We start from the raw sequence: 20,893 nt of genomic DNA on the forward strand, positions 1-20,893 counted from the left end.
GTGCTACATTTAGTGGACGAAAATCCTGTAACCACTGGGTGACGATTAGCAGCAGTCGAAGTAGCACTTGTCCTCTTGTTCGGTTGGGTGGTCCTTTGTGAACAATTGCTGTACTGTAAAGAATGTGTGACCTCTTACCCTTTAGATTATTCCAGCATTTGCCTTAGCACTTTGGGGAAACTACTGAAAGCCTGGACGACTGGACAGAGATTTGAACTACTTTCCTCCAGAATGTGAGGAGCCACCTTGTTTGATGAAACTAAATAAAATCAGACCAAGATGACTTAATTGGAAGCAGGTAGGTGACATCAGAAAACGTACAGTAGCAACATAGATTACTGTAACTGAATGGTATAATGTACGGATACCTTCAGAGACAGTCGTTGTCCGACATACATTGGTGATAACAAGGATGATGACTATGATGATGAGGAGGAGAATAGGATAGGATGATGGCTCTTTTTAGGTCATGTCATGAAGCTTTAGAAATGTGGTGCTACAGAAGAATGCTGTAGATTAGATGTGTAGATCACATAACAAATGAGGAAGTATTGAATAGGATTGGGGAGAAGAGAAGTTTGTGGCACAACTTGACCAGAAGAAGGGATCGGTTGGTAGGACATGTTCTGAGGCATCAAGGGATCACCAATTTAGTATTGGAGGGCAGCGTGGAGGGTAAAAATCGTAGAGGGAGACCAAGAGATGAATGCACTAAGTGGATTCAGAAGGATGTACGTTGCAGTAGGTACTGGGAGATAAAGAAGCTTGCACAGGATAGAGTAGCATGGAGAGCTGCATCAAACCAGCCTCAGGACCGAAGACGACAACAACAACAACAACAACAACAACAACATGACTGTAGCATTATTCATCAAAGCTGGGCTCACTAACTGAATCAGTTATGTATTTCACTACATGAAACAGAATCCCATCATGTTCGACAGAGCATGGCACTCATTGCTTCAAAGATGTAAAGTAGGTACAGCAGCAAGACTCAACTCAGACTGTTGTTAAAGCCTCTTGTAAATTAATTTGAACATGTCTTCCATAAAATATCATTTTCATTACTTTGAATTCTCTGAAGTTTGAGGAAGTTTCATTTGCCTAATATACAATACCTTATAGAAGAGGTTATGAACAATGTTCATTAAAAAAGTAACTGTGTGTGATATAATATTGCAAGACACTAGACAGTATATGAGACCAGCAGCTAAAGGTACTTTAGAGTTCATCAGTGTATAGAGAAAGAGTGACGATGATAAATACTAATAGTGTGTCCAGTGACGGGCCAAGCACACCTTTAGGTCTGTACAGAGAAAGTCGGTGGTGATGACAAGGAAAGGCACTGAAGTAAGGAATTCACTTAAAAACAGTATTAGCACTAACCGAAAGCTTTTGGAACAGTTGTGGGTGCCTTTCAGTGGCTGTAGCATGAATGTGTAGTTAACATATTACAAGAACTTTGTAGGTTTACCATAAACTTGTCAGACTGACACACTTGGATTATCTCTATGGTAAATCAGTCGATTACTCAAGTCTTTATTCTGTATGCGCACATCTGTAATTTGTCTTTTTATCTGCATAGTTTAAACCCTAACTCAACAAACCCATTCTATTCTGGGCACTACTGACTTATTCATTGTTGTAATGTCATTTAGGTTACAGCCCCTTGTTCTTACATACAAGGAATGAGCACTGTGTTGCACTCATCTCTTATCTTGATTCAAGCCTTTAACGATATCATTGAAACAAGTCACTAATAAAGCACTAGTCTCTGATGGTAAATGGCAGTTGTCAGGGACTAAGGGTTGCTAGAGTGTAATCATTGATGGATAAAAAGCCATTGTAAGACACCTCTCTGAGTAAAGTATAATTATTGAAAAATAAAGTGTTCTGTGATTGTATTTGGAAGATTGTAAGTATTTGCTCCCTTATCTTCTTCGTATAAACTTCTCTTCTCCATTCCATCACTGCCTCTGCTAAGTATTCTAGTAGACTTTCTCTCTCACTACATTGAAGAGAAATAAGCAGATACCAACCCATAGTGCTTTCATTGTCCTGATACCACCACACAGGCCACATCTTCATACAAGGTTGGTGGGACACTGCAAGGTTTCGTCATTATGATTTTTTACTGAAGGTTATGAAATTTTACTTAACCTTCAGTTCTATGCGACAGTAAATAATGAAAGTAATAACAAACTCATTCTAAAACTTCTGTGCATTTTTTGTTCATATCTTCTCAATTAAAATATTTTTACAGTGCCATGACTTAATTTTGTAAACAACACGATGAGTCTGGAGTGGTTTGTAAGCTAGTTGGTGAGGAAGTAAATATTTTGATATCTCATTTGGGAATTGGTTACAGTTTCAGCCAAATCATTGTCCATTCACACCACATTCACATTTCTCAACCACTGCCAGAATGGAAAAGATAAATGAAGTGCACTCATATTACTAGAAGACATACACTTGTAGTCTTGTAGAGTCGTCCACATAAAAAAAAAAAATGAAAATTTGAAGAAAGTCATGACTGTAAACCATGAAGAGCTGCAGAGAATTTAAACATGTATTCATTACTAGTCTTGATCAACTGACCATCAGGAGAAATGCGCTCTCCACACAGGGTCATGGAATACAAACTATGAACTAAGATGTGTTGATGCAGTTTGTTGTCGACAGTAGTGTCAGTGACCTGAGACAGTTATTATTTTGTTTTATTACCACTGCAGCAAGAAAGATTTCAAACCGGTCATGTAAATAATTGTATATTGCCTTCAGAATGAATTTTCACTCTGCATTAGTGTGTGTGCCAATTTCAAACTTCCTGGAATATTAAAACTGTGTGCCAGACCAGGGTTTGAACCTGGGACCTTCGCCTTCTGTGGACAAGTGCCTCATTGTGTGAGCAGTCCAGGCATGACTCACAACCTTATGGCAGTGCCTCAACTCCTAGCTTCCAGACTTCACAGAAGTTGTCTGGGGTATCTTGTGAGACTAAACGTGTTGTGAATCATGCTTGGATGGCTCAGGTGGTAGATCATCATAGTTTTTGTTTCTTATTACCTCATAATAACTTGTTGGTTGAAGGTCATAGTGAATAAAGGATAATTTTGTCTGCAGCTCTTAGTGGTTTAAAAAATGCAATTTTGTTAAAACATAATGGCTTAAGGCCCTGTCAACATCAAGGAAACTAGTGACTGAGCAAAAGCTGGGGAAGGAAGCAGCTCTTACCATGCAGACATTTTATTAAGCAACTTAAAGAAACTATGGATAGGTGGAAAGGTTTGAACTGCCAACATCTTGAGTGCAAGTCCACTGTGCAAACCATTCTGCCAAGTTGCTCAGTTTGTCATGAAGAGCAAGACCTACATAACATTTGCATGGTTATTATGTTTCAGGCAACACTTGCACAAAGTAAACGTAGCTTTCACGAACAATGGCACTGTCCGGTACCAGGATGATGCGTCCTTCACCTTTGTGCCCGAGTTGTCTGTTGGCGGACTCAACACCACGAAGCTGCGTCTCATCAACATGCCGCTGGTGGTGAGTCACATCTGCATTAGTGAGAGAAACTTAGACTCATCAACAGCTGAACAGTTGGCTGCAAAATGTGGTAGATTCCATCCTGAGACAATTTTGAGTTACATGCACTATCCTGTGTGAAAAAAAAACCCTTAGTTAATTCAAGAATCAGTAGTCCTCTTGTTTCTCAATAGATGACATCCTTCTGTGTCAGGCGACCGATGGAGGGGTATTTTGTTTATAGGAAAGTTAAACAACTGTGTTAAATGAATAGCAGATACTCTATATTGTTGATAGAGTAATAAGTGTGTCAGACGAGGAAAGAATATTTAGCTCCAGCAATATAGACAAGCCCACTGATCAGGAAGAAATTGCTTTGAGCAAAGATGTTATGGACAGAAATCAAAAGCTTGGACAAAGCAACTTTTTTTAAAAATGATGTGTAATGAAATTATGGATGATTGTTGGCAAGACATACAAAACTGTAAGTGACAAATGTAAATTATTCCAAATTACTGGCCATGATTGTGCTAAGCTGGGTTTCCCCCAAACACTGTACAAAAATTTTCAACTAAACAACTTTCTTCCCATAATTTTTCTGCATTGACTTGACCAGATACTGTAGCTCCAAACGAGTTTTACTAGATACCTATTTCCATACCAAACATTTGTGGGTTTGTTTCTTCTTTGTCAGTAACAGAATAAATTATTCAGCTAAAAGTTGTGCAACCATATTAAGTTCTGTACAGGGAAAAACTAGTTTCATTCAAAGCTTAGCTTACTGGTAAGCTTTGGGTGACACCAATTACCCCCTCTCCCCCCCCCCCTCCTCCTCCCCCCTCTCTCTAATGAATATCTGCACCTGTCACCATATTGAAAGCCATGTAAGTAGCACTTTGAATAGTTTCTGTAACTTTTTTAAAGTAACTGAAACTGGCTGGGTTCAAATACATGAAAGTTAGTTAATGCGATGAATTTTATAAAGTTACTGAATTACATTAATACAATACTGTAATAAAAACTCTCTAAGTTACCCAGTTAATTACCAGTATCTGCAGAAAATAATGTGGTAGGTGAACTCTTTGAGCCTATACTTAACTTGAGCAATTTGTGATGAAAAGGTAATGTGCTTTTATTGCTGTAGAAAAGAAAGGTCCAAATCCAGGTACAAAAACAGCTGACAGGAGTGAGCAAGTTGCTCAGTTTGTGCCATACACATTTTTTAATTTCGAAGGGATTTGTTTCCATCTTGGAATCATCCATGTAATGACCAAGCAATAGTATAACTGACAGACAATAGCACAGTGTACGCCTTAAATAATCATTGCATATTTACAAATTAGACAGGCACAGTGTCCACCATGAAATCTGAGCAAAACTGGCTTACAACAGTGGTTCCTCATGGGCCTTATATACACTTTGCTATAATGTCAGAGAGTGTTAAAACCAAAAAGTTAATGAAATTTGACATACATTCAAATAGAAAATGACATATTATGAATTGTAAAATAAAATGTCATTAGGCAATAAATGAATCTTATTACAGAAGAGTCTCATTCACAGTGAAAGTAGTCAGCCATGTAAATGTAATAAACATATTGCATTTTAGTGGATTTTTTGGAAAATATCAAATATAATTTCTTCCCAGCATGTTCTTTAGCTTCAGTAAAAATTTACCTCATTTCAGTAACAACAGTTTCCCAAAAATCAATATGGAAGTTCCTTAAAGTAGTTAGTTATGTTTTAGCCGTTTTGTTAATAACACATTTCACACCAGCAGGAAGATGCTTTGCAATTACATAGTAAGACTCATATCTTAATTTAATTTGGTTTTTTATTCACAAATAACATCAGATTTAAAATATGTGTCGCAGAAAAATATCACAACCTTAATTTAGTGGTTTTAAGTAAATAGCATGGTTTAAAACATTTGTACCAATTAAAGAGTAAGGATCGTAAGGGATACATTATGCAGATTTATTTCATCAAAACAGTTCAAAAAGTTAAGTGTTACCTACATTGCCCATATTTGTCTATGCTTAGGATTACTAGTGATATGTTATTAGCATTTCAATTAATCAAACATAAGTGAGAATCTGGTGGTAATAAATTCTAAAGAAGTGGAAAAGATCCTCATTGTTCAGTTTCAATTTCCAACTTCAGAATATGCAAACGCTAACTTGCATGTAAGTGCAGTGGTGGGAGGATGTAGAGTAACTAATTGATGTCTGTGGAAACCTGGCTTAAGTGAAAAATGACACAAAGTAACTTGGCACCTGTACAGACACACATTCTCAGCACTGGGCCAGCGCACCACTTTGTTCACTGATTTTCTTATTCAGTACTCTAATCAGAGACTGTGATCTTAAATTTGTGGTGGTATTGGCATAACCTGTGAATACAGTTCTTTGCAATCATGCTATCTGTGCGTTAAAAGCTGTGCTTGTAGGTTGGCCTCAGCTGGTAAATTGCAGCTTCCCTACCACGTGTTGGCCACATGCGACAGAACATCCACTAGAACTGTCTTTCCTCTCTTACCAAGTCACCTGCACAAGTAAGGGCTGGATTATTTTATGTTTACTTTAATTTTCAAAAAAATTGGATAAAAATTTACAACAGTCTGTTTATTCAGGATGCCTCATTAGTATCAGTCGAGCTAAGTGAAGAATAGATAATACTGTGCACTATCAGCCAAGATCTTTCTCAAGCATGTATTCTGTTCATGGTTGCTATGTTGTAAAAAGGCATTTGCATAATTATGCAGCATGAAATGTTGTGACTGTAAATTGTAATGATCTTTAAATCCGTTTTATAAAAATACACAAAATGTCTGTTTTGTTGACAGAAAGAGGTAGCTCCAACAATAGGATACGTTCTGTGAGATGTAGAAGACGTATTTTGAGGTGAATTGCATGTTCCATGAGATGTAGATGATGTATTTTGAAGTGAAAATACTTTTAAAAATAAATCAAAATCTAGTGATCATACAAAAGAATTGTTTTCTCTTGCAGCATAGGCGTTCCTTCCAATAGAAATAAATTTCTGAATCTTGGTGCAGTGGTAAATATCAAATGAAGAAAAACTGATTTCTTTTCAAGGTAGTTCCTGAGATCTTTAAAAGATTTTAGTGATAAAAGATACTGCTAGATCAGTTCTATTGTTCCAGCATTAAGACAAATGTGTCATCTATTAAACTGAATGGAAGGAATGAAAACATAAATATTCTGCTGTTTTTTAGTTTAGAGTGTAATTAATTAATTCTATAGTTTACATATTATTTTACTTTTCAGTGAAGAAATAGGATGTGTAAAACAGGAGGCACTATTTAACTGCATAAGTTGTATCCCAGATGTAAAGAGAGTTCAAAGAATGATGGAAAATATTAGAAAATTTGCCATGAAAGTAAATAATAACTGAAAAACATGTTCAAACTTTTTATGTTTGCAACTGAAAATCTTATTCTTATTCTCATTCTCTGGCATTACAACCCTATGTTAGTATGAGCTTGCTCAACAAGTGTCCTCCATTCTGCCCTCTCCAGGGTAGTTCTCTGCCATCCCTTGACTCTTAAAAGATTATATACCTTGTTCCACATTCTCTATCCATCACTTTTATGGTTTTCCTCTTTGTCTTCTTCTAGTTGGCCACCATTCAGAAACACTTCTAGTTCTTTTTCAAGTATCCATCCTAAGCACATGTCCAAGCCAAGCTATTCTACTACTTTTATTATTTTTGCAACGTCAGCTCCTTGTATGAGGCGATCCAGCTAAGTGTTAATTCTAGATCTCTAGAAACTGTTTTTATCCTGAGCTGTCTCATTGATCTATGTGCTGAAACCTGTGTTCAAATATCCTGAGCTGCTTCTCATCAGGATTCATTAGTAACTATGTTTTACATCCATAGGTTACAACTAGTTTCATCCTTGGGAATTTCCAGTTTTAGTAAACTAGTGCCAATAATTTCTTAAGCCTGTGGAAGCACCTATTACTATTTATGATCTGTAGTTTTATCTCAAATGTGATGGAATTTTTTGTCCTATTAACATTAAAACTCAGATAGTCTTAAGTTCTGCACTTGTTCAGGATTGAAACCTGCTGCTGATTGTTTAGCCAAGTTGTTATTTTTGTGCCTAGTGGAATTCATGTACTTTGTCTTCATTTCATTAATAGCAAGACCCCTAGGTAGTGCAGCTTCTTTCATCTTGTTTTGTTGTCTCTAGTGAAAGTCTTCGTCTACTAATAATTACTACATCATCAACATATGCACACACATGGGTTGACTTTGTGCGTATGTGATGAGATATTTGAAGCTTGAGAATGGGGGATCCAAGAGATAGATTAAAAGGCATTGTAGAGAGATTGTCCCTTTGCCTGATGCCTTTACTAATGCTAAATCATTTACTTAGTTCTCCATCTACACACCCTGTTGCCTTGAAACCAGCGAGGGTTTCTGAATAAATGAAACGTCCTTACATGGTATAACAAGCAGTAGCAAATGAATCAACATTTGTGCCTTGTAAAAACTATTGATGGCCTGCTTGAAGTCTACACAGTGGTTCTGAGCCTCAATATTGTACTCGTGCTCCTTTTCATGTATTTGCCTCAACACAAATATCTGATCTGTTGTTGACATATTAGGCCGAAATCCTCTCTGATATTCTCCCAGAAAGTCTGCTGCGTATGGAACCAGCCTTTTGTAGCATTCAGGAGGGTAAATCCTCGGTAATTTGAACACGGAGTCTTGTCTCCTTTCTTGATTGGATAACCCCTAAGGTCCACTCTTCTGGAACTGTTTTGTGGTTCCAAATCAACTCAGTAAATTGCAAATTAGCTTATGAGAACCAATTCCCCCATTTTAACAGTTCTGTAGTTATTCCATCAGTGCTTGGTGCTTTTTAGTTTTTTATACAGTGTACTACATTCAATACTCTCTCTACTGTGGGGTCTTCTGTCTCTGGATCTGCAGTGTAGTAGAGTGGCTGCTCACTCCTGGTGTGATTGCCCTCCAGAATTCCATTGAAGTATCCTCTGCATCTAATCCAGAACATCTTGCATATTTGTCAGATACATCTGAAAGTGAATACACAATTTATGTGTGACAGAAAAGAGAAATATATATCAATCATGTTGTTGTCTTCAGTCCTGAGACTGGTTTGATACAGCTCTCCATGCTGCTCTATCCTGTGCAATCTTCATCATCTCCCAGTACTTACTGCAACCTACATCCTTCTGAATCTGCTTAGTGTGAATCTCTTGGTTTCCCTCTATGATTTTTACCGTCCACGCTGCCCTCTAATGCTAAATTTGTGATCCCTTGATGCCTCAGAACATGTCCTACCAACTGGTCCCTTCTTCTTGTCAAGTTGTGCCACAGTCTCATCTTCTCCCCAATTCTATTCAACTCTTCCTCATTAGTTACGTGATCTACCCATCTAATCTTCAGCATTCTTCTGTAGCACCACATTTTGAAAGCTTCTATTCTCTTCTTGTCCAAACTATTTATCCTCCACATTTCACTTCCATACATGGCTACAGTCCATACAAATACTTTCGGAAATGACTTCCTGACACTTAAATCAATACTCGATGTTAACAAACTTCTCTGCTTCAGAAACGCTTTCCTTGCCCTTGGCAGTCTACATTTTATATCCTCTCTACTTCGACCATCATCAGTTATTTTGCTCCCCAGATCAATCATATATTAATTACAATTTTACAGGTAATGTGCTGACAATTGTTCCCTTGGATAAAAATCTCATTTTAAATTTTTTCTTTAATTTGGTAATTTTTTTTCAGTCTATTGACTTCCAGGTGATATTCCACACACTTTTTCTTGAGAAAATGTTGACTTAAAATATGTTTTTATCAACTTGGTTTTTAAAAAAAAGTCCTTGCACAAAAGTCAACATGCTGCAGTGTAGTAGTAAGTTATTCTTTGTTAAGGTAGGCCAAGGTTAAATATGATCTCAAATAGATGGGGATTTACTAAAATAGTTAACATTTCAAATACATGTATGCTAACAAGGAAATATCTTACTGCAGTCAGTGGCAGCCTGTAACATTACAGTCATAGTTCTCTCTCGCACGGCTCATTTATGGACTCATGTTTACTTGAATGTTTTTGCTTTTATCATCATAATATTTTCATATGTGCTAGTTTTTACTAATAATTATGGTACACCCCATAAACAAATTTGGCACTTGGGTGTCACTCTTGGCATGCTGCTCCAAGTGGCCATGTGTGTCTCTTGGGTCTTATGCTCTGGATAGCCAGTATGTAGGAGAGAGCAATGCTGTCACACCATCAAACATTAACAGACCTTCAATAGCCATTAAGGTAATAGTAGAGAACAACAAGAACAAATTTGTGTCCAGGTTGCGAGGGGGGGGGGGGGGGGGGGGCTAATGCATGGACCATTCAATGTCAACTAACAACTGATGAGCAGTTGTACCAGTGCTATGGGGTACACAGTCCACCACTACACAAACGTAGGCTACCTCTGCTTATTGCATGTCACAGAGTGCAGAGATTAGTGCAAATGCTTGAAGCATGCTCAACAATAACAAGCCTTAGCCTCACTATTGTTTTTGTACATTGGCTGAGTTAGTTCAGTGAACAGTTCTACTCAGTGATTTCAGTGCACTTAATTATAAGTCCCCCTTTGTCTGTGTGCGCCAAGAAAGAAATAAATGAGGTCTATGATTCATTTTCGTATTCTGAATGGACTAAAGCTATGTAGATGGTTTGCTGAACACAGCTTCAGTATAGTGATGGCTGTTTTATTGAATGAAATATTAGACAGTGGATAAGTCATTTGAAAAGTGTGCTGAAGAGGGTTCAGGTATGTCAAACAATTTTGAAAAAGACAGTGACATGGAGACAACCGAGTGAATGATTTATGATAGTCTGAGTCAGAAACAAGGCTACTGCATGTCAGTTGAACATTAGTGAAGGTTCAGCATTTGTAATGACCAATCAATCTCTAAACTGCTGCATAGCTTATGCTTGTTGGTTGTCATGTCAACTCACAGACACGTACAAATATTTGGAAATGTTGAAATCACATACAAGCCATTTGAAGAGGAAGGAGAAGAGGCATGGGTCAATCACTGTGATTTACAGCATAAGCAGCAGTGTGCAGGGTGGCACAATCTTCTTTACCTACCACAAAAGTTTTTAGAAACCAAGGTTCTGCAGTAAAGCTGATGTTTTGTGTTGTGAAAGATTCAGTATTAATCCATTATACTGACTTAAAGTGAGTGGTGATGGCTACTTTTGGTGGTGAAACCCTAAGTAAAAACAGGAGGAGGAGGAGGAAGAGGAGGATGCTTTCAAAGTGTATGATTTTGTTTTGAGATAACACATTCAACCAGAAAAACAATCAATGTACTCAAAATCTTGGGTCTGAGTTGCTGGAGCACTCACATTACAGCCATGGCCTAGACTGAAGGGGTCTTCACATGTTTGCTCTGATGGAAGAACACCCACATGAATCAGTTTTCAGCAAATGACAAGGTTGTGAAGGCAGTGAAAAAGTATTTCTGCATAAAGCCACAAAGGTACTTCCAGGATTGAATCAGGATGCTTACTGAGAGACTGAGTGCATAGAAGCTAAGAGTAGAGAAATGATACTGATTGCTTTGTTTATCAATAAAAAGTTTCATTTATTCATTTTGACTTTTCCTCAAATGTGAACCTTCTGTCTGATCAAAGAAATCGATTAATACACCATCCTATCATGTCTGGTTTGAACAAGACCACATAATGTAAAGGCATTTTTGAGCCTCTCTCCCTCCTCACTAGTTACTTGACCACGGTGTTATTGAGCACATCTGAGTCACTGATGAGGGAGATGTTCGGATCTAGTCCCAGTTCTGACCATTCTCCATCAGCCGTGAGTGGCAGTAACGCAGCCGGTATGAGAGTGACTGCAAAAGCCTTTCGGTACTTTATTTTGAAATCCACCACTAACCTTTTTGAGATTACTTTATTTTGCTTATGTTTTACTGCAGCTTACTTCAAAAACAGCACAAAATCTTGGATCCTAGAATGGACTGATGCTCATAAACATATTATGTGTCTCCTTGTATCATGTTGTACACTGTTTCCCTAAAACAGTTCAGCCAACTGTTTAAGATGTTTGTCAAGATAAGATGTAGATGGCTAACTAGTTTCTCTGCTATCATTACAATGACTAGTGTGTCAGTGAGTCACAACTGAAATTCGCAGGCACGTACAAATACCTGGTGTAACACTTTATAAGGATATTATCTGGAACATTCACATAGGCTCCATCAAAGTTAAGGTAGGTGGCAGACTGGTTTATTGGTAGAATACTGGGAAATACAATCAATCTCAAAGGAGAGTGCTTACAAAATTTTCATGCTATCCATATTATAATAGTGCTCTAGTGTCCCTACCAAATAAGATAACTGGAAAGGCAGCATAAATGGTCACAGGTTTGGTTGATCAGAGGAATAATATTACAAAGATACCGAAGGAACTTGAACTGGTACGTACTTGAAGATAGATGCAAACTAACCCAAGAAAGCCTACTTAAAAAGTTCCAAGAACCACCATTAAATGATGAGTACAGGAATATATTGCAACCTCAGTTACACTCCGAAGGAATGTAAGGACAAGATTAGATACAATTCAGAGTGTGTAACATCAGGTGGGCCAACAGTTAATTGCCAATGCAGCACAGGCAGAGACATTTATACAGCCACACCTCCCATGCTCCATATGAGAATGGAAGGGGAAGAAGCCCTAATAACTGGTAGAATGGAAAGTACCTTCTGCCATACATCTCTCAATGGTTTCCAAAGTACAGATGTACATGTAGATAGCCTTTTTGTCCTTAATAAACTAACAGGAAAAATGACTTTTTGTCAGTTTACTGAAATTGCAGTGATCATTAAAATACTGGCTGATGCAAAGGTGTGGAGCCACCCTTCTAAAGCGAAAACTATCTCTTGTGTTGGGTAATACTTGCCTTACAGGCAGTGTCTTTTCCAGTCAGTGTCAAAATAAGGAAGAAAAGAGCCAGGAATGTTAACTCTTAAAATTCCACCTAGGGTAAGAATACTAGTATAAAGGGTGCAAAATTAAAAGTTTCCACATAAACACTGTGTTTTTATTATAGAAATTGTTTCCTGAGATAGTCTTTTCTGTTGTTAATGTTTTTAGTTTCCAGGGAGTTTAATCATTAAAGGCTGTTCAATGTATCAGTTGAAGTTCACATCATGCAGTTTCATGGCAGCAGTAACTAGCAGCTGATAGAGAGGTGTTACTCTTTCAGAGTGCCATATCGATGCTGCGGAAAAGTAGCTACTGGACACAGTTTGGGGTGAAGGCAGTGATGGCCAAATCTCCATTCCTGCACTTGGATGTGGAAGAGTTCTTGTGGGGCTACCAGGAGGCCCTCATGACACTCTCCAGTATCTTCTCCATGTTTGGACTGAGCCCCTCAGATATGCGCCTTGGCTTCCTGGAGGCTGTAAGTATTCATGCACTTTTCACTGGAAGATGGCTCCTCTAGTTAGTTGCATGATCCATAGACCATATTATGCGCGCAGCGCACGCGCTCTCTCTCTCACACACACACACACACACACACACACACACACACACACACACACACACAAACACAAACACACACACACAAAATATATATTCATCTGTATTCCATTCCTCCAACATTGCTGAGTCCCATAGTGATAGTATTTAACCATTTGAATTTGGAGAATGTTCCTTCCTGACCTTATTCAATGTTCTATAATTGCAAGCATTATCTGTGTGTTCCCTGCAGCAGGTTATGGTTCTGTCAAAACTATCACTTTTGGGCTTCTCTACTTTTGGCCATTCACTGTACCATTATACAGATGTAACTGAAACTTGCCATTTTGTCTTCAGCGTAGCGGCATTGGACGTTCAATGATAGAGGCAGAGACAGGAGCCCGTGACATGAAACAGCTGGGCGTAATTGTGTCTGTTGATGGCGAACCACGACTGCGTGCTTGGGGTGACACAGAGTGCTCCCGTGTAGATGGTACTGACGGTTCCATGTTCCCACCACACCTTGTCGAGCAGCGTGCTCCACTCTACCTGTTCAACAAGGAGCTCTGCCGTCGGCTGCCCCTTGAGTTTGAAAAGGATCTCGTGGTAAGTTTTGGCTTTTGGTACTCCACTACACTTGGTGACTGCTCAGTTGATTCCAAGCTAGTGCCTGATGGCAAAAAGTAGAAACCACAACAAAAATGTTGTCACACATGGTTGTTCAGGGCTTGTAAATGGTCCTAAATGACATCAAGACTAAGCTACAACAGTGTCACTTAATTTCATTTGTAACTGTATAGAAAAGTTTATATTATGAAAGATGTAAAGGAAAGCCACAGCTAGGCAGCATGTTCAGCTTGTAAGCATTTATTAACAAAATAACTGCACGACATAAGGAAAATGAACTCTCTCATGTAATAGTTGTGACACAGCCAGAGTAAAAATCCACAGTGATCCAGGAATGGTTATTTTGTATTTATTTCAGTTTTAGATCATAAGATTTCACTTTAGGTTATTAATTTTGGTCTATGATAACGATTTTCAGATCCACAAAATAATAAGACAAAGGCACTGTGCTGTGCAAAGTGCATCAAACTTAAAAGCAGGGTAATTATAAATCAGTTTATGCATTAATTTCACATTCATATACACAAATACAAACAGTTTTTTGATCAGTTGGGGCAACATACCTAAATGTGGTGCAGTAAAATTATTTCAAGCCAAAAATCCAAACAAGGTTCATCATTTCTATGTAAATTTCAAAGTGCGACATAATTTATCTGGGTTATTACTTTGACTGTACCACTTCTACAAATGGTAGCTCGATGTGATAGAAAAATTGTTTTTAGGCAGTAATGTGAATGTGTTTTTTAATTTGATTGTTTTTTTTTTTTTAGGCTCTCCTTGGACTCATACTTGGACAGCACTTCCATTGTTGTTAAGGAAATAAACATCACATTTTTAAATTATGATCAAGAGTTCAATTTGAATTAATAACTCATGTATTGACCTCTCAGATATACATAATCAGACAAATTGCAACAAAGTCTTCTGACAGTACTCAAGATGATTACAGAATGAATCTTAAGAGATTTCGTTTGTTTCTCTTAGCTTATCTGCTTCTAAGTAGGCCAGCAATCACTGGTACTTCTGTTCTCATGCCCAAGAAGATATCTCCCATGAAGTTGCTTGATTGCAATCCCTTGTCACAGTAGCATGATGTCCCTCAAAATGACTGACCACATGCAAATAACAACCACCACCACCACCCCTTACATTATCTGCAGTCTTACCTATTACATCTTACCTTATAGTTTTCATTCATGAGTATAATTTGGCTGTAAGAAGAGTTACAGATGAATGTCACTTCACTGGAGTGGTATCACTGCAGCCTTGTTGACATTTAAATTGATTTGTTACTGCCTTACTTGTGAGTTTGATCCACTTTGTACATCAAAATGCCTCTAACTTAATGTTTGTAAATCCAAATTCTTAACCTGATGCAAAATTTTGTGATCTTTATCTGGAATAAATACGAAAAAATCTCTCTTAGCAACGAATGAGTTGTGTACCATGGGTTGTTTCTCATGGTTTCATATTAGTCAGTTTTTTCTTAATACATGTGAATAACCTTCTGTCAGCTTTACCAGATAACTCTAAAGCTCTTTTGTTAGTGGATGATACTTTCATAATTATTACAGATTGACTAACCTGGAAAGAAGTGACTTCCAGTTTGCAGTGAATAGACTGGCTTCATTCCAGTAAAGCACAGTACATTCAGCTTTTTAAACATACTGATACTCAGGTCTTTAATAATACTCAGTTACTGATGTACAAGACATGAGATCTGTTGCACCTGGTAAGTGTGGCTGTTGAGGTCTCATGCAATGCACATATTCCTGACCTGCTGCAGAAACCACACACACACTTTTTCAATTATAATATCTTACAATTACAGCCAGTGACACACTCAAACTTTCTTAACATTGGATACACTAATTCTTTAATGTAATATGGGTTCATATTTTGCGGCAAAATGTTTACTTCAAGCCCAACAGTGAACCATTCAGGTGGTATGTGGTAATAATTCACAAATGTTGTGTAAACCTCTACACAATGAGCTGCAAGCATAGCATTTTTAACTTTTCAGAAAGTATTGAGTACTCAGAAATATACAGGATGAACCACAACTCCACTGACACCCTTTCGCAGGAGGCAATGTGGATCAAAACAAGAAAAAAACTGTCCATGAAATAATGGGCTCTAAATTCCATATCTCAAGACCTCTTAGCACTTGTTCATCTTAGCTACAGTGCAACACATCTCTTTGACTGAAAAAGTGTTCATAGCTCTTCAGACATGCACTTTAGAGCCCATGTTCAGTGGAACCTTTTGTCCATATCACCACATCTGTAAGTTTTTCCAACAGAGTTGTGGTTCACACTGTTGTGACTCAACTTGAAGTTATTACACACACTGCATATTTTAACAGGTTTCCACACAAGTTGAAAAAGGTTATTAACAATCACATGATTACAAACCCAGACTGAAAGTGTTCTTTCTGGGAAACAACTTCTGCTTTCTGCAGGAATACTATAGGTACACTAACAGGATTATATGACTATAATTCACTAAAATGAATCAGAAATTATACAGCATTGTCATACATTACTTCTTTACACTCTTTTCATTGTCTTATCATAACTGAATATCAGTAAAGTGTATTGAAAAGTTTTAACAGCAGCCATTATGAAGACAAATGTAAGATGTAAATAGACTATAGATACAATGGTTTTGACTGTGTAGAGTAAATAAAAAAGAAACAGTTTTTACTTGATGTCACAGATGCACTATTCTCTGCTAGGGTTTTACATCCTGTATAGGCTTGTTTATGTAATTCAGACATTTTGTCATGAGTTTTGATGATTTTTCTCACATTGTGCCAGATGAATGACAGGTTAATTCCTCTAAGGCTGTACATAACTATTTATGCTATCCTTGTTCATTATTAAGATATGGACAATTCTAATTATGTGTCTTGCCTGGCACACCAGTGGGTTAACAATGAGGACTGACATGTATATCAGCCTGGAGATGGTTCTCAGGAAGTTTCCTACAGCTGACTGGGTGAATATCAGGCTAGTAATGTCTTACATCTGTTAAACAATTCAGACATGTTGAAAACAGTAACACACTTCCATGTGGGATAGCACTAGACACAGGCATATGGGGTACATAATTATATTTTGGGGAGGAAAGAGTGCCAAAAGGTAGGGCATCCAGCCACCCTCTACCAATAACACTGTCAAACAAACACTGAGCATGTGAAGACAAAGGATGTGGTCAGGAGTAGGAGTAGGAGTAGGAGTAAGAAGAAGAAGAAGAAGAAGAAGAAGAAGGCACGAATTCTAATGGTGTATGTCTTTTTCTAGATTTGGTTTTATTGTTATTTTCATTCTGAAAGTTCGTAGTTCAATGTCATACCATCCAGATTTTTAAAAAACAATTTCTTCTAATTTTATGCCAAATTCTGAGACCAATTGAACAGAAATAAAATTAGTAAATCAACCCAGCCTAAAAGATGCAAATGACTTCCTTCTTTTGATCAGATGTCTTGGAGAGTTAGAATAACTGTCCAATAGCAGGACAGCATAGTTTGCACAAAACATGTATTTGCAGTAGCCAAAACTAAGGCAATATTGAAGGAAAGTGGTAGTCACACAAAGCATCACAATTAGGAAGACACAATAGCAGTAGTGGAAAAAATTGTTATTATTAGTGTAAAATTAAGTAGACAGATAACATGTGAAATGAAAGATGCTAAGAAAATAACATATGAGCAAAGAAATGAGTCTTGACCATAAGGAGAGACAGGTAATAAGGAAATATATTACATCTTACAAAATACTTAACTTTTTACTCAAAGATGGAATAGAAAGCTGCAGTGATCTGACAAACATTAAACTATTTCAGAATGAAAATGTCCATACAGAAATTTATTAAATTCAGAAAAATACGTGTGGTCCACCTAGAACTTGTATTCAGAAGGCATCTCTCCCAGGAGTACCAATGGACACACACACACACACACACACACACACACACACACACACACACACACACAAAGATAAGAAGACTGCTCTCATAGCTTTTGAAACTATAGACACATTTTCTCAGTAGAGAAGTAGTAGCACTGAACATGTAAGAGAAGTTTGCCGAGTCACTCAGAAACCAGGCCTTTCAGACAAGATGGATCCATTTTAACCTGTGCTCTGAGTTATCTTCTTTTTCCCTTTGTCTCTTAATCCCCCACACACACACACAAAAAATTTTTTTTCTATCATGAAAAAGGAACCTGTCTTTCTGAAAGATCAGAGCACAAACTATACAGGGTGCATAAAAAAGAATCATAATATTTTTTTAAAAAAATCATAACTATTATGTTGTTTGAGATACGTACTAGAACAACATATGGTTGGAAAGAGCAAACTCTCAAGTTTTACATGGTTCCTGCTAGTAGCACCAATGTGTATCCATTTCAGTTCTAGTAAAAATAGTTTTGGGACAACAGAAAGCATTTCGTGCTCTACGTTTTGTGTGGAGCATATCAGTAGTAACTTTTCAACTTGACTTTCATACTAGGTATCATGTGGATCCTCCTATAGCACAGAGCATTAGACAATGGCACGAACAATTCCAAGAAACAGGATGTTTGTGTAAAGGAAAATCTCCAGGCTGTCCATGAGTACCTACACACAGACTTCGAAAGCATCTGCCATAATTTCACAAGGAGTCCATAGAAATCCATGCAACGTGCTGCTACACAGCTCAACAAGCCCCTGATGTCCATTTGGCATGTGTTGTGTTGCCATTTGCACATATAATTGTACAAAATTCACTACTGCAAGCTCTTCGTGAACATGGCAAACAATGTGTGGAATTCTGAATTTCATTCTTGGCAAGATGGGGGATGCCAGTTTCCTTCCACACTTAGTGTTTAGTGACAAGGCAACATTCCATTTAAATGGAAAAGTGAACCATCTTAATGTGAGAGTATGAGGTATGGAACAACCACATGAAGTTTCAAAACATTAGAGGGATTCTCCAAAATTTAATGTGTCTTATGCAGTTTCACACAAAAAGCTGTATGGTCTATTTTTCTTTCCCAAGGACATGATTACAGGAAGCATGTATCTCGATATGCTTGAGAACTTAGAGACTGATTTGAATGACTTCATTTACCAACAGGATGGGGCCACACTGGCATCTGGGAGTGCAAGAATTTTTAAATTGTAGGATTACTGAATAATAGATCAGTTGCACTGGACCAGATGATGCAGCCTTATATTACTGGCCTCCAATGTCACTGGACTTGACTGTATGTGATTATTTCTTGTGGGTGTTTATAAAAGACTCTTTATGTGCCTATTTTAACAACAATGAATGAGCAGAGACCTCATATAGCAGTAGCTGTGGAAGCAGTAACCCAAGACATGTTCACTGCAGTGTGGGAACAACTTGAATACCACATTGACAAATGTCATGCATCTCAAGGAGGCATATTGAACCCCTACGAAAAGGTACCAAAAAATCTTTTTCAGCTTCCCTTTCATCCAAAAGCAAAATTCATTGTATGTTTATTAGTTTCAGAAAGAAAGACGTGACAAATTGGATGATTCTTTCTGATACACCCTGCATTTGTGTATGTGTTGGTAATATCAGTGGATGCACTCTCCAGCTTAAGTTCTGACCAGTCCATGTGCCTGTTTGTAAATAATAAAATGTGTAAGTCCTTTTATTGTAACAAAACTGTGTCTAGACAGTTGCTCATTCACCCATTCATTCATTTTCCATTACAGCCATAACAACAAGCTCTCCCATTGTTGGAACATTTTGTAATTAGTTTGGGTATTTGAGGAATGAAAACATACAGTTTTCCATAACTGACAGGTGCTTTCTTTATATAAAGTGTTTACCCTATCTCCACTGCTAGTCTGTACAACTATGTGACATTGCTCCTTTACATCAGGCAGTTACATGGATGTTGCAGTTATGTATATACAAAGACAATCTGCTACAGCTCAATAACTCTATTTAAAGTCCACAAAATTTCCAGGTGAACGATATTCCTGCAAGACGGTACAGGCCTCCACGAAATGTGTTTGCAAGGGGTGACGTCAATCCTGAAAATGCTTGCTTCTGCCAGAGTGATGAGTGTCCACCCGGAGGAGTGTTCAATGCTTCACCGTGTGCCTTTGGTAAGAATAGAAAACTAACCTACAAATACTGGATTTTATATGACATTTATTTGCAGTTATTGAATGTCTTCTCTTCCAAATATCGTCATTGTCATCTTCAATAAATTCACTTGCTGTCAATTAAAAAAATACTATATTCCAATGGAGATTATCTAAGCTTTGAAACTTGTAAATGTACAGGTGGGTATCAAATGTTTATGTACTTTACTATACCACCAATCTGAAGTAATGACAATGTCTTCTGTACTAGCAGTTCTCTGTAACTACAGTAGTGGAACCTCATCTGCTGTATATTATGTGACATGTTAGATATTTGACCATGAAACTGGTCAAATACAAATGAACTGAGATAGAAAGTCCCTCTGGTTTTAAAATATAACCTATTATTGGAAGCAGGCCAGAGGCAGCAGAAACATCAAATGTGTTATGAATCAGTAATATGAAGACTAGCTGTGTCCAAAGTGATTATGGTGTACAGTCATCTCCCTAGTTAACAGTTAGTAGACATTAGAAATCTGAGCAGAAAGCATTCTATGGTAACAACTAACAAATCTTTGTAATTTATGAGAAAATGGGATGTGAGAAGATAAAACCATAGTTAAAAAAGTAGGCAGACTGTGATGATCTTGCCAGAGTGAAAGTCAATTCTGGTGGCTTCTGGCATCATTTTCAGAGCACTCATGAGACACAGCCAGGACACAGTCACTGCTTGAGAGACAGGACTGAACTATAAATACTGCAGTTGCCCTGGTCTCTACTAATAATCATTATGTAGAAATATAAACCATCTTTTAAAAGTGTTACTTTCCAAAGAATTTTAAACTTTGATGGTATGAAAAATTGTAGAATCTGTTGCCTGTCCACTTCATCTCTGTTACTGGTAGTGATAAGTGAAAGAGACTGAAGTTAATTCATCCATGTCACTCTCTTTGCTATGGTAATGCATGTGCAGGCAAAGCTTGCTTGCCATACACAATCATTGCTAAAATTGATCAACATATAATTTGCTGACCACCCATGACTGTCAATGGGGTAACACAGCAAACAGTAAA

General features: G+C 37.6%; 1 protein-coding gene across 1 annotated transcript in view; it reads left to right on the forward strand.

Moving 5' to 3' along the window:
• Window positions 1-20,893, forward strand: part of LOC126285385 (lysosome membrane protein 2-like) — a 330,549-nt gene that overhangs the window by 272,777 nt on the left and 36,879 nt on the right. The window contains exons 4-7 of the mRNA XM_049984724.1: window positions 3,402-3,546; window positions 12,827-13,024; window positions 13,441-13,689; window positions 19,700-19,841. Of these exons, the coding sequence (XP_049840681.1) occupies window positions 3,402-3,546; window positions 12,827-13,024; window positions 13,441-13,689; window positions 19,700-19,841 (734 nt within the window). The remainder of the gene's footprint in view (window positions 1-3,401; window positions 3,547-12,826; window positions 13,025-13,440; window positions 13,690-19,699; window positions 19,842-20,893) is intronic.

This window comes from Schistocerca gregaria, chromosome 8, assembly GCF_023897955.1.
Source record: "Schistocerca gregaria isolate iqSchGreg1 chromosome 8, iqSchGreg1.2, whole genome shotgun sequence".
Lineage (NCBI taxonomy): Eukaryota > Metazoa > Arthropoda > Insecta > Orthoptera > Acrididae > Schistocerca > Schistocerca gregaria.